The sequence below is a fragment of the Theropithecus gelada genome, chromosome 14 (assembly GCF_003255815.1).
Source record: "Theropithecus gelada isolate Dixy chromosome 14, Tgel_1.0, whole genome shotgun sequence".
Taxonomy (NCBI): Eukaryota; Metazoa; Chordata; class Mammalia; order Primates; family Cercopithecidae; genus Theropithecus; species Theropithecus gelada.
In genome coordinates, this window is record NC_037682.1 from 55,869,833 (window position 1) to 55,885,431 (window position 15,599).

The 15,599-nt window shown below is 42.0% G+C and overlaps 1 protein-coding gene across 2 annotated transcripts in view; it reads right to left on the reverse strand.

Annotated features, from left to right (window-relative positions):
* The window catches only part of SWAP70 (switching B cell complex subunit SWAP70), an 84,364-nt gene extending 69,072 nt beyond the window's left edge, over window positions 1-15,292 (reverse strand). For both annotated transcript variants that reach the window (XM_025357291.1, XM_025357290.1), the window contains exon 1: window positions 15,091-15,292. In XM_025357291.1, the coding sequence (XP_025213076.1) occupies window positions 15,091-15,189 (99 nt within the window). In that variant the 5' untranslated portion in view covers window positions 15,190-15,292. The remainder of the gene's footprint in view (window positions 1-15,090) is intronic.
* Window positions 15,293-15,599: the final 307 nt, after the last annotated feature.

Below are 15,599 nucleotides of genomic sequence, written 5' to 3' on the forward strand. Positions count from 1 at the left end.
ACTCATATACCCTTGACCAAAGACCGGTCCTCCTCTATCGAGGATGGTCATTCTCTTTGAGCACACAGCACTGGGAGGGATGCACATGGAGTGGTGAGGGAGGAAGGGGACAACCACCTAGCCAGTCAGATCAGTGAAATCAACCCTGGTGATCAATCGGGTGACAGATGTCACAGCCAGATCACCCTCAACATTCACCATTCCCTCAAGAAATAGCTGAAGTTCTACCTCCTTCATGAAACTGTCTGCAACTGTCTATATCCTTTTCACTATTTGCCCTGAACTTCTACAGCAGTTCTGGCCAATGGAAATATACTGCAAACCACATATGAAGTTTAGAATGTTTAAAGCCACATTTAAAAAAAAGTAAAGGGGAATAGGCAATATTAACTTAAATACTATATCCAAAATATTGTAATTTAAACATGTAATCAGTATTTTTAAAAATCATGCCTGCAATCCCAGCACTTTGGGAGGCCAAGACGGGTGGATCACCTGAGGTCAGGGTTCGAGACCAGCCTGGCCAACATGGTGAAACCTTGTCTCTACTGAAAACACAAAAATTATCCAGGCATGGTGGCGGGCACGTGTAATCCCAGTTATTCTGGAGGCTGAGGCAGGACAATCAATCACTTGGACTCAGGAAGCAGAGGTTGAAGTGATCCAAGATCGTGCCATTGTACTCCAGCCTGGGCAACAACAGCAAAACTCCATCTCAAATAAATAAATAAATAACGAGATGTTACTCTTGTTCTGGTACTAAGTCTTTGAAATCCAATGCATATTTTATAGTTAAAGTACATTTCAACTCAGGCTCACGACTTGTCAAGCAATCAACAGCCAAACGTGGCTATTGGCTAACACTGGATGACACAGCTTACAGGGGTCATCTTCTACACTCTCTAGAACTTGCTTATATATTGCATCATTGTGGTCATTTCATGTATTGTCTTCTTGACTACATCACACAATCCTGAACATAGGGGACAAGGCTGCATGTTTTTTTCTTCCCCAGGGTGCCTAACAAAAAGTTTCAGTAGACTGAAACCTTCAAACTCATATAATGTTTTATACATTAATTTTCTTCAACATCAGTGTTTGGTAGAAAATAAGACAGAATTTCTGCTGTCACATATAAAGGCTGTGAGCTCTATTATAATCTTAAAATATAAAAGCAGGCCAGGTGCAGTGGCGCACGCCTGTAATCCCAGCACTTTGGGAGGCCGAGGAGGGCAGATCACGAGGTCAGGAGATCAAGACCATCCTGGCTAACATGGTGAAACCCTGTCTCTACTAAAAATACAAAAAAATTAGCCGTGCGTGGTGGCAGCCACCTACGTCCCAGCCACTCGGGAGGCTGAGGCAGAAGAATGGCGTGAACCTGGGAGACAGAGCTTTCAGTGAGCCAAGATCGCGCCACTGCACTCTAGCCTGGGCAACAGAGCAAGACTCCATCTCAAAAATAAATAAATAAAAATAAAAACAATAAAAAGCAAAGTAAGCTTCCCAAAGTCACGCAGGTAAAGGACCTCAGAATTCCAATGTAGTCTGATCTACTAATCGTCTGGTGTCCTATTACCTAACAGTGTTTCTCAAATCATCACTGAAGACGATCACTGAGACTGGAGTCAGTTGCTCATCAAGCTACAAGGTTCAGTTAGAAGGCTAAATTTCAGGGTAACAGCCAGCTAGCTGAGTATCCATTACCCTAGGAACTGAAAGAATTGATGGGGATGTGCTGCCTGCCAAGGCAGACAGTGCCCCATCCTCCCACAGCTGTCTATCCAGTGGAATGTAATACCTTCCAACACTGTCCATATGACCAGAACAACTTTCATCCTAACTAATGTCACTTCCAGCTGATACACCATGCCCAAATAATACCATTCTCCTCCTTCAAATCAAATGTTGTAAAGCTAATTATTCCTTTACAGGTATAGGGAGAAGCAAAAGGTATAGAAAACAGAAAAGTCTTAAGATCAAAAAATTAGTTTTTCTAATATTGCAGAAATCTCTCCTTAACCGCAAGATCTCCTTATATGAAATTCAAGTATACATACAGATTTCCATTTAAATATCTCTCCCTCAACTGCTGAAAACTACAGTTTTTGACACAGATTTTGAGTTTAAAAAAAGGAACACGAAAGTGGGATGAGAAGAAGGAAATAAAGCAGAAGGTAGAGCAGGAAAAATAGTTTTAGGAAATGTAGCCTTGGGGAAGAAAAAGGAAGCTGAGACCAGGATCTACCTTAGGCTTGCCTTGTGGGAGGGGAACAAGGACATGCCTAAAAGGGACTAAGGAAGCGAGTGAGAGTGCTAATGTGCTAATAATCAATAATCACCACTGACAGGACTAAGGTTCTATAACCCTCATGGTGGGAAAGAATGAGAAATATCTATTGAGTGATGGCATGCTGAGTGCATGGGAGAAGGTTGCCCAAAGCCTCTTCTGTCTCTAGCTTTGTTACTATGTACCTCTGGGACCGTGATGAGACCCCAAAGGAAATACAAAATGGGGATCAGAGAGGTTTAGAACTCTGAGTCATAAGATCAGAAATGTACTGACTATTAATATTAAGATTGAAGGTCAAATACCAAAAAAAAAAGCACCTCACCGTTTACATGCTATTTTCAATAAAAGTACATATATTTCAAAAAAAAAAAAAAAAACCACAAAAATGTCCAAGTTATCTCACTGAAAAGTTTCTAACAAGTAAGGAATAGAAACTAGAAATAATCCAACATTCATTATCCTATTTTAAGATTTCTAAATGTCTAATTTTCTCTTTATTTAGAGAGTCGCCTTTACTATTTTATTTTGGTGATATCTACACAAAAAATATTTACAAAGACTTTAGGCTGGGTGCAGTGGCTCACGCCTGTAATCCCAGCACTTTAATAGGCTCACTCAAGACTCTGATCCCCAACCCCATTTTAAAAATTGATTGTTGTTGTTCCTCCAGAGAACCTTTTACCATAGAGATTAACAGAAACATAATACAAAAGATTAGGGAGGGAATACTATACATGCCAAGTTCACAAAAGAATTAACTACATTTGTATATTGTGTTCCACAAATAAAAACCCTGTCTCATAATTTGCTTCCTTTATATTTTCAACTTACCAATGGCCTGGCTGAATTACCTTTGTAACTAGCAAGGTTAAAATTTTTTGAGGCTAAATGTCGACATGGGAACAGAAAATATGGTATGATTCATAAGATATCTAAACCAACTGTGAGGCAAAATATTTAAAAAAACTAAAAAAGAGATTTTAGTTGAAAATCTATCACTGAGAAAATAATAAAGATTTAAACTACCCATGTTGTTCGTCAAAATTTTTTCATTTAGATCTACACCAGAGTTGTAAATTCTTTTATTTCAAAAACCTACAATAAATTTTTTAAAAGCTCTATTTCTAAAAACAACAGGATAAAAATTCACAGCCAATGAGTTCATTTCGAGACATTTCCAGCACTGACATGTAATTCACCCTGCAACCATAATTGCAAAGTAAAGCTATAACAGAGGTTGCAAAAAATATCACTAGATTCTGCTATATTTAAGAGGAAAACATTTACTAAATAAGGATATTAATTTTAAGCTTCATTTTGATCTCGGAACAGAAGAAGTTAGAAATAATGGTTACCTCCAGAACAGGGGACTAATGTGGGCCAAGGGTTAAGGAAAACTTACTTTTCACTTTTGTAAATACCCTTTAGAATTTTATAACTTTTATATGTGTCTATAATAGAGATATTCAAAAAGTTTCTTTTTAATATACATGTTTAAATAATAACCTTTCTTATTTTATTAGAATTACATGTACTGTATTTCTAAGTAACATTGGAGATTTAGCATCTTTCAGCAAGACCACTGAAATTTCTAAAAAAGTTTTTAAAAAATTTTTAGCACCAGTAGAGGAGAAACAATTATTGCTTCTACTTCAAATAAGATGCCCTATTCCTATTTCCATTATGACTTCTGAAAATTTATACCATAATTTAAAAGTAACAATCTCTGTTTCAGGTGCCACATTAAAAAGGTTATTATCAGAGAGTATAGAATCCATATACGAATAGCTCTCATTAAAAAAAAAAAAAGAAGAAGAAGAAGAAATACAGTTGGCCCTCCGTATTCCTGGGTTCTGTATCTGTGGATTCAAGCAAGTGTGGACTGAAAACATTCCCCTTAAAAACTGCATCTGTACTTAACATGGGCAAACTTTTCTTCCTGTTATTATTCCATAAACAATGTAACTTAACAACTATTTACATAGCATTTATATTGCATTAGGTATTATAATTAATCTAGAGATAATTAAAAATATAAAGAAAGATTAGGTTATATGCAAATACTATGCCATTTTATATAAGAGTCTTCAGCGTCCTAGGATTTTGGTATCTGCAGGGAGTCCTGGAACCAATCCCCCAAGGATACCAAGGGACAGCCTGTACAAACAAAAGAAGAGCACCAAAACCAAACCAAGGGGAAACAATGGTGGGAAAAAAAGTCTAACATTCAATTAAACTACATTTACTCAGCTACCTATATGCACCTTCCTATAGATATAAAGAAAAGTTTCCTTAAGTCTAACATTCAATTAAACTACATTTACTCAGCTACCTATATGCACCTTCCTATAGATATAAAGAAAAGTTTCCTTCTCTCTCAATACAGTTTTCAGTCTCCCATCAGTTATCACAGAATATACTAAAATTGCAAACAAAACAAATAATATAGTCTTAAACTATACGGTTTGTTCTAAGAAAGGACTATTCATGAATACAAGTTTAAAAGCAAGTAGAAATTGTGTTTCTGGAATACTGTTTCCCCACTATTAGCTTATTGCTATCTACTTCAGCTGCTGAAAAGCAAGTAAATCTTTGCTTAAGAAAAAGCTCAAAACAATCACTTAGTGTTGCTCGGTAGTTCCGCCTGAAAAACAAAGTAATACCAAATCAACATGACAATCAGTTGTCTTTTAACAATCCAATTGCAAATTAAGTTAACAGAGCTGATGACTTCTATGACGGTGCCTGCACAGGATGAGTGTAGGGAAGAAGGCCTGCGTACCCTCAACTCACGGGGGAGCCAGAAAACTTACAACTGGAGCCAGAGAGACAGAGCTCCTCTGTAGAAGGTGCACAGATTGCCAGGAAGATACCCAATGAGATTACAGGGAATGTGGGAGAAGGAAGGAGAAAAAAAATCAAAGTAAGTAAAGGGAAGCAGACAGAAGTGGTTTCCTTTTTGGGGAGGAGGGTGGTATGCGGAGGAGGGCTTAAAGATTTGAGAAAACCTACTGACCTGCAATGACCTTATTTATGGCTATAAATATATGTAAAATATATAAAATATAAAAGTTGTTTTAACAAGAAAACATTACTGTGACTAGACAACCAGCAAACATCTGTTTCTATTGTAGTTTATGTAAGTCATAAGAGGTCTTTCTTTCTCCCTTTCCCTCCCTCCCTCCTCCTTCTTCTCCCTCCCTCCCTGTCTCTCTCTCTCTCTGTTTCTTTCTTTCTTTTTCTTTGGATACAGAGTCTCACTCTGTTTTCCAGGCTGGAGTGCAGTGGCAGGATCAGAGCTCACTCCAGCCTCCATCTCCTGAGCTCAGGCCATCTCCTGTCTCAGCTACAGAAGGAGCTTGGACTACAGGCATGTGCCACCATACCTCTCTAACTCTATTAGTTTATTGTAGAGATAGGGTCTTACTATGTTGCACAGGCTGATCTCAAACTCCTGGGCTCAAGTGATCCACTCGCCTCAACCTCCAAAAGTGCTAGTATTACAGGCATGAGCCACTACACCCGGACTAGGAGTGGCTTCTATTTTTTTTATTTCGATTTTTTTTTTTTTTTTTTTGAGACGGAATCTTGCTCTGTCACCCAGGCTGGAGTGCAGTGGCAGTATCTCGGCTCACTGCAAGCTCCGCCTCCCGGGTTCATGCCATTCTCCTGCCTCAGCCTCCTGAGTAGCTGGGACTACATGCGCCCGCCACAACACCCAGCTAATTTCTTTTTTTTATTTTTGGTATAGACGGGGTTTCACCGTGTTAGCCAAGATGGTCTCGATCTACTGACCTCATGACCTGCCCGCCTCGGCCTCCCAAAGTGCTGGGATTACAGGTGTGAGCCACCGCGCCTGACCTATGTATTTATTTTTGAGACAAAGTCTTGCTCTGTCACCCAGGCTGCAATACAGTGGCACTATCTCAGCTCACTGAAACCTCCTCTTCCTGAGTAGCTGGGACCACAAGTGCCCACCACCATGTCCAGCTAATTTTTTAATTTTTTGTAGAGACAAAGTCTCACTATATTTTCCAGGTGGTTTCCAAACTCCTGGCTCCAAATAATCCTCCTGCCTCAGCTTCCCGAAGTTCTGAGATTATAGTCATGAGCCACTGCACCCAGCTTCCCAAGGGTTTAAATCTGTGTTCTATAGTTCAATTTTATTGATAAGTCTGACAAAAGTCTATGTTTGCAACATGTGATATTATGAGACAAGAGATATATAGAGAGAAATATACATAGGTTTTCATCCATGGTCCCTGGCTCATAATGCCATAGCCCTTGTTATAATGTTGGGGTACTTTAGGCCTCAGAAGCAGGTCTCAGAAAACAGAATCTCAGCCAGGCATGGTGGCTCACACCTGTAATCCCAGCACTTTGGGAGGCCAAGGCGGGCGGATCACTTGAGGTCAGGAGTTTGAGACCAGCCTGGCCAATGTGGCGAAACTCGGTCTCTACTAAAAAATACAAAACTTAGCTGGATATGGTGGCGTATACCTGTAATCCCAGCTACTTGGGAGGCTGAGGTAGGAGAATCCCAGGAAGGAAGGGAGGAAGGGAGGAAGGGAGGAAGGGAGGAAGGGAGGAAGGGAGGAAGGGAGGAAGGGAGGAAGGGAGGAAGGAAGGAAGGAAGGAAGGAAGGAAGGAAGGAAGGAAGGAAGGAAGGAAAAAAAAATAGATCTCTCTCTCTCTCTAACCTTCTGTCCTTTCTTCGCCTGCTCCTTTTTCTCCCCAAGGCAGGCCGTAGAAACTAAAAATATAATCTCATCTCCCCCAATCCTTCTATCTTGGAGCTGGTCATAAAGAAATCTCTGACCTTCCTTGTCTAATTGTAGGCCACAAGACCTTCATTTCAGAAGGGGTCCTCCCCCACACCCTTGTGGAAGGAAGGCTGCACAGACAGACCAAGAAGAATTTGAACAGACAATCCTTGCTGGACTTTCCCACTCAGTCTATTAATATTAGATCATACCCTTTTTGTCTAATCACATTCCTACATGGTTGTCTGTACTTTAATCACGACTATCCAATAAAGTCTCCATAGGAGACCCAAGAGGACAGGGTCTGAGGAGCTCCCAGAGAGCTGAACATGTGGAGACTTAAAGGAAGGTTAAGGAGAACTTAAAGGTTAAGGAAGGTTAAGGAGAACTCTCTTAAAGGAGAACTCATTCATGTACCAGGAGGGCAGTGCACCCAAACTCCATGAGAAGTTCCTCACCCTGTGTCTCTCTTCATCTGTCTATTTGTATCCTTTAAAATATCTTCTGTAATAAATAAATAAACATGTCGCCCTGAGTTCTATGAGCCACTCTAGCAAAGTAACTGAACCCAAAGACAGGGTCACGAAGACCCGAACTCGAAGCTGGTCCATCAGAAGTTCCAGAAGCCCAGATTTGCAACTGGTAGGAAGGAAGGGGACAGTCTTGTGGGACTGAGCCCTCAATCTATGGGATCTGACACTCTGTGGTATCTGACACTGTCTCCAGCTAGATAGTGTTGGAATTGAACTGGAGGATACCCAATTGGTGTCCACTGCAGAACTGATTGCTTACTTGGTGTGTGGGGAGAAACCTCCACACATTTGGTCACCAGAAATCTTCTGTGTTGATTGTTATTGTGGTGTGAGAGCAGAGAAAAAAACAGTTTGCGTGTTGTTTCCACTGACATAATATTAAAATGATATCTAATTACATTGTTAATTTTTCTACAGATTTTGCTTCAAATTTTATTTGGATAATTTTTCTTTTACTTAATAATATGCTATTTGTTAAAAATTCAGTATATAAATAAGCTTTGTCTGTACTACACTGGAGGCCCTCAAGGCCAATATTTACCAATTATAGCATTGACTCAAGCACATTTATTTAAATGAATACCATTCTACAAAGTAATCTTCTTAAAAATGAAAAATACAGGCTGGATGTGGGGGCTCATATCTGTAATCCTAACACTTATAGGTGGATGGACGGATTGCTCAAGCCCAGGAGTTTAAGACCAGTCTAAGCAGCAAAGTGAGACCCTGTCTCTACAAAAAACAAAACAAACAAACAAAAAAATTCGCCAGGTGTGGTGGCATACACCTGTAATCCCAGCTACTCAGGAGGCTGACGTGGGAGGATCGCTTCAGCATGGAGGTCATGGGTATGGTGAGCTATGATCATGCCACTGCACTCCAGCCTGAGTGACAGAGTGTTACCCTGTCTCAAAATAAATAAATAATTTTAAAATAAGTAAAAAATATATTTATTCCAAAGATGATGTCAATATTCCAAGCTTTTCATAACTTCTCTTTAGAGAAGAAATATGAAGTTTATGACACATGGAAAGGAAGAACCAACCTGATTACTTTACAGTCTCCTATATATATATGTGTATATATATATAAAACAAAATTAACTTTCAAAGGCATGAGACCATGTTTTCCTTAAAACTCTTCTTCCTCAGCTCCAACACTGCCCCAAAGGGGTTCTTATCTCTGATTTCTGGTCCTCTGGTTTTCTTGTTCCTCTCACCATCTACTATAGCCATTCCCCAAGACTGTCGATGGTTCTCTTCTCCTCTTTTTCCAAGCTTCAACTACCAAATTCCTTACTGACAACCCCACACTTCCCAGGAGTATCATCTCCAGCTGAACATACACCCATCAAGGACCTCAAAAAAACAAATAAACAAACAAAAGTTTTCATGTTCAAAACTGTATCGTTGCATAAACAGCTCCTTCTCATGGCTTTTCCATTTCTATTAAAACCCACTTCTATTAAAAACCATTATTAAAAAAAATAAAAACCACTACTATATATTTGGTCAACTGCAGTTGACATTTGAGACATTTCTGAATCTGTCCTTTCCCGTCCTCCTCCCACCCAATCATGGGATCATGGGTCAAGGCTCATACCTTGACCCACCATTTCCCTCTTGTCCACCTTCACTGTCTCTAGTCCCTATTACCTCTTATCAGGGCTATTGCAATGGTTTCTCTTATCTTCCCAATTCACTCTAGCCAGCACTTCTGCTATGTCACCTAAGCTGGAGTACAGTGGTGCAATATCGGCTCACTGCAACCTCTGCCTCCCAGGTTCAAGTGATTCTCCTGCCTCAGCTCCCAAGTAGCTGGGACTACAGGTGCGTGCCACCACACCCAGCTAATTTTTATATTTTTAGTAGAGACAGGGTTTCGCCACATTGGCCACACTGGTCTTGAAACTCCTGACCTCAGGTGATCCACTCACCTCAGCCTCCAAAAGTGCTGGGATTACAGGTGTGAGCCACCGCACTTGGCAAGTAACTTCCTAAAGTGCAATTCTGATCACAACTCCTCATCCTCTGAAAACCTGGGGGGCCCCTGGCATCTACCTAATTTGTCTGGCAATCAAAGCTTTCTATGCATTAACCCCAATCTATTTCTATAGCTTTATCACCAGCAATAATTCTCTCTCATACACACATAGGAACACACATGTGTATGTTCTACACTACAATCAAAATAAGTTACACAGAAGTCCCCTTAAATACCTGATTCATTCCCGTCTCTTGCAGTAGTTCAGTGTCCCCTAGGGATAACAGCAATCAATAAATATCCATTAAATAAATAAATTAGGCCAGGCGTGGTCACTCATGCCTGTAATCCCAGCACTTTGGGAGACCGAGGCAGGTGGATCACTTGAGGTCAGGAGTTTGAGACCAGCCTGGCCAACATGGTGAAACTCTGTCTCCACTAAAAATACAAAAATTAGCTAGACATGGTGGTGCACACCTGTAGTCCAAGCTACTCGGGAAGCTGAAGCAGAAGAATCGCTTGAACCAGGGAGATGGAGGTTGCCACTGTACTCCACCCTGGTCAACAGAGCAAGACTCCGTCTCAAAAAACTAAGTAATTAATTAATAGAACGGGCTTAATCTTCCCCCATTCCTACATAATCACATCCTAACTTCCTTCAGAGTTCATTTCAAAGAAGCTTTTTTCATAAAGCAATCACACCAGTGAGAAGAAATCACCTCTTCCTTTAAAATTTCATGGCCCCATATCTTCTGTCACACTCAGTATCTTCTACCCAATATTTCTGTTTCTTTTCTTTACCACCAGACTTTATGTTTTTTAAGGATCAGTAATTGTCTGAGTAATACAATCTCCATCTGGGGAGACAGAGAGTGCCTTCTTTAATGGTCGTTTAGTCTTTTAATTTACCTACCAAAATTTAAACTCTTTGAAGGCAAAGATTCATATTTCTTTTTTCTCTGCCTTTCACCACCATATCCCTTATCTCGTGAATATATCCATTCTCTGTCTCAAAAGTTGTGAAGATAACTCAAAAAGGCAAGTATCAAAAATATTTTTTTAGAATACCCACATAGCTTTCCAAAGCAATACATTTTAACCATCATTTTGGATATATAATTATTAGTCTGCTGCTTAATAAATCAATTATTTGACATTTCCTCCAAGGAGATAATCTTAAGAGCCTAAAAATACTAACCTTATTATTAAATGAGCATGGTACCTTACACATAGTAGACTTACAGAAGGTTACTGTATGAATGAATCAATCAATCAACAAATAAAGGCAAAAACTCTACTCCCAGCCAACAGAACACAGAACTAGGGTCAAACACAAAAGGAGACCTAAATAAAAATGTTTACATATTTTCAATTCTACAAACACTGGCAAGATGAACAGAACTGAACCAATCCCAAAGTCTCACACAGACAAGAGAGACACAAAATACAACTGTGCAGTTGCACTATCAACGTACTGTGGGTGAAACCTATGAACTGGTATTTATCACTTTCTGCCAAGACGCTTTTCCTATAAGCAGCCATAAAGACAATTGTGAATAAAGTATAATCAAAGTAATCCAAAAAAATCTCATTTATGCCATCAACTGGAAGAGAAGAAAATGACGAAACCATTGGCTTTGAAGTGTGAAAATAGGCCAGGCATGGTGGCTCACGCCTGTAATCCCAACACTTTTGAGAGGCTGAGGCGGGTGAATCACCTGAGGTCAGTAGTTCAAGATCAGCCCAGTCAACATGGTGAAACCCCATCTCTCCTAAAAATACAAAAATTAGCCAGGTGTGGTAGTGGGCACCTGTAATCCCAGCTATTTGGGAGGCTGAGGCAGGAGAATCGCTTGAACCCAGGAAGCAGAGGTTGCAGTGAGCCAAGATCACACCACTGCATTCCAGCCCGGGTGATAAAGCCACACTCCATCTCAAAAAAATAAATAAAACAGTAATAGTAATAAAGTGTGAAAACAGGCTGGGTACAGTGGCCCGTGCCCGTAATCCCAGCATTTTGAGAGGCTGAGGCAGGCAGATCATCTGAGCTCAGGAATTCAAGACCAGCCTGGGCAAATGGCGAAACCCCATCTCTACAAAAAGTACAAACATTAGCTGGGCATAGTGGCCTGTGCCTGTAGTTCCAGCTACTCAGCAGTCTGAAGTGGGAGGACTGCTTGAGCCCAGGAGGTTGAAGCTGCATTGAGCCATGATCACGCCACCACACTCCAGCCTGGGCAACAAAAAGACCTTGTCTCAAAAAAAAAAGGAAAAAAGAATTATAAAGAGTTGGCTGGATAAGGTGGCTCATATCTGAATCCTAGCACTTTAGGAGGCCGAGGTGGGTGGATATCTTTGAGCTCAGGAGTTCAACACCAGCCTGGGCAACACGACAAAACCCTATCTCTACAAAAAAATACAAAAATGAACTGAGCATAGTGGCTTATGCCTGTGAGCCCAGCTACTTGGGAGGTGGAGGCTGGAGGATCACTTGAGCCGAGATAGCACAACGGCATTCCAGCCTAGGTGACACAGTGAGACCCTGTCTCTCTCTCTGACACACACACACACGTGTGAAAATCTTGGTTCTAGATTTAGCTACTACTTACAACTGTGACTCTGGACAAATCACTAAACATATCATCATGGTGGCTCACGCCTATAATCCCAGCACTTTGGAAGGCCGAGTTGGGCAGGCTGCCTGAGCTCAGGAGTTCGAGACCAGCCTGGGCAATATGGTGAAACCCCATCTCTACTAAAATACAAAAAAAAAAAAAAATTAGGCATGGCAGTGGGCACCTGTAGTCCCAGCACTTTGGGGGTCCAAAGCGGGCAGATCACGAGGTCAGGAGTTTGAGACCAGCCTGGCAAATATGGTGAAACCCCATCGTTCCTAAAAATACAAAAATTAGCCAGGCTTGGTGGCATGTGCCTGTAGTCCCAGCTACTCGGGAGGCTGAGGCAGGAGAATCGCCTGAACCCGGGAGGCAGAGGTTGCAGTGAGCTGAGATCACACCACTGCACTCTAGCCTGGGTGACAGAGTGCGACTCCCGCACAGGAAAAAAAAAAAAAATTAAGAGGTTATTTGGGAATATCTGGAAAAAAAGAACAAACTTTTCTTCTGCTAAGATCTTTAAAAGAGAAATGATGGTTGAAAGCAAAAAATTTAATATTTTCTGATGGGGATTTCAATGTATGTAGATTAATAAATATGACAATTACAACATAAAGCAGTGAGGGTAAAGGGACCTATATGGTGATAAGTTTTCTACATTCTCCTTAAAGTGGCAAAATATTAACTCTAAGTACACTATGAAAAGTTAGGGATGGATATTCTAACTCCTAGAGCAAGTACTAAAAAAACCTACACGAAGAAATATAGTAAAAAACTCACTATTAAAATGGAATATTGGCCAGGCACAGTCGGTCACACTTGTAATCCCAGCACTTTATGAAACCAAGGAGGGCAGATCACCTGAGCTCAGGAGTTCAAGACTAGCCTGGCTAACATGGTGAAACCCCGTTTCTACTAAAAATATAAAAATTAGCTAGGCGTGGTGACGCACACCTGTAATCCCAGCTACTTGGTAGGCTGAGGCACCAGAATCTCTGGAACCTAGGAGGCAGAGGTTGCAGTGAGCTGAGATCGCACCACTGCACTCCAGCCTGGGAAACAGAGGCAGACTGTGTCTCCAAAAGAGAAAAAAAAAAAAACTGAAGCATATTCAAATAATCCCAAAGATGGAAGAAAAGTAGAGGAAAAAAAAAACCAGAAATCAAATTATAATAAAATGGTAGCCCTAAATCAAACCATATCAATAATTACATTAAATGTAAATGGCCTAAAGATGCCAATTAAAAGACACAGATTGTCAGAAAGAATAAAAAAAAAGACACAGCTACATCTATTTATTAAAAACTTACTTTAAATAAAATGGCATAGGTAAGTTAAAAGTAAAAATAAAAGTAAAATGTAGACCTACTCATAACTCCCCTAAACTGGAAATTACACAAATTCTCAAGGATGCATGGCTAAAAACTACCATACATCCATGCAACAGAATATTACTTAGCAATTTAAAAAATTATTGGTACACACAACAAAATGGATTAATCTCTAAGGCATTATGCTGGGTAAAAGAAATCAGTTTCAACAGTTACAAACTATACGACTCCATTTACATGGCACTTTGGAAAAGGTAAAACTATAGCAATTAGAAAAGATCAATGGCTGCCAACAGTTGAGATGGAAGTAGGGCAACATCACGGAGTTTTTTAGGATGATGGAACTGTGGAAGCCATGGTTGTGGTGACAGTTATATGAATCTATACATATGTTGAAATTCATAGAACTGTAACACCAAAAGTCAATTTTACTGTATGTTAATTTTTAAAAATAAAGTAAAATAAAAATTACGTGGATGATCTCCATGGACCCTTCCAGACTATGATTCTATCAGTGAGAAAAAGAGAGGAGAGGCAAAAGGAAGACAAGGAGAATGCTAATCCTACTGGCATAAAAGCCACTACTCAAAAGAACCTGATTACTGTACAAAAATATACAAAACAAACCCAATCTTCAGAATTTATTCCCAGAAGGGGCTAAGAAAACCGGACATTCGGATCTAAAATGTGTATATTTTTAAATGCCTATGAATAGCTCTTCTTGTCTGTTTCTATGTTTTATACTTTGAAGCAGCTGCCAATTTCTCCTGGCTGAGTGCCAATTTCCCTGCTTGGGGTTACTCAATTTACAAGCATCCCTTTATTTATACCCTATACTCTGGGGTCTCTGGCAGTCACAATAACGACTCTGAAAAAGCAGTCGCTTTTGCAGGGTGCCAGAAAGATCAGCCCTCCTCACCCGGAACTAAGGTCCCTGTGGGACACAGCACACCCGGTCCACTAGTTCCAAACCTAAAGACGCTGGGCAGGAGGTCTTCTCAAGTCAAAAAGTCTCCCAAAGGAGGAAAACGCTGGAGGCCGGGCTTCGGGGCATTTCTGCCGTCTCCGGACTGCCCGGGAGCCTCCGGGGCAGCTAGCCGTTTAGAGGACAGTGCTGGTGTGAGGCTGTGGGCTGCAGAAGGTTCTGCCCAGCGACCCTGGGCAAGTCCCTTCCTCTCCTGGAGTAAGAGGAAAATTCTGGGAAGGTTGTGTAAGCTGGCTTCCCATTGACGCCTCAGAATCCACTTTCTGCCCCTCGTTCTCCAACGCCAAGAAGGAACCACACTTGCCCCTCACAGACTTCAACCCAGCCTTATGCCCTCCACCTTTCCCAGTCCCTGGGAGACCCGCGGAAACTAACACATCCAGCCAAGGGCAAGGCCCGAAGGCAAGGGGTAGGCAGTAAACACCAAATCCCGGTCTCAGACCCACTCCGCCCCAAGCGGGCCTACCGGGCGCATTCCGGCCCGCCCCGCCCTGTGGTCACAGCCCGCCAGGTCCCGCTTCCACCCAAGGGAAGTACAGAGCGCGCCGGGGAGGGTCGGGTCGGGGGCCGGGTCAGGAGGCGCCCACCTTGAGCTGGGACTTGGAGACCTTGCCGCTATGGTCCTGGTCGAGTGCGGTGAAGGCGTGCCAGATGGCTTTGAGCAGCTCGTCCTTCAAGCTCCCCATGGCCGCGGCCCTGCTACCCCACCAACCCCTCGGGCCCAGCCAGCCCCTCCGCGCCTCGAACGCCCCTCAGCGTCCGCGTCCGCCGCCCGCCGCGCGGTCACCTGACCCGCCAGGCCCCGCCCCCGCCAGACCCCGCCCTGCTGCCGGCGCCGGTCCGGTGCCGCGCCCACAGCCGCCGGAGCGTGGGTTCTGCGGGTCAAGCCACCCGTGGTGACAGGAATGCCTGGCCTTCTTTGTCAGCCAGGACGGTAAACACATCTCCCTAATGTTTCCCAGACCAGTTCGGGCCTTTTTGGGTGCTCGAGTACAACACCTCACACAAATGACCCCGTCTTGAGGAAAAAGCCGAGAGATTAGGTGAGCAGCCTACCCGCCTCTTCCCAGCGCCCCGCAGTGAAAAAGGGAGCCCT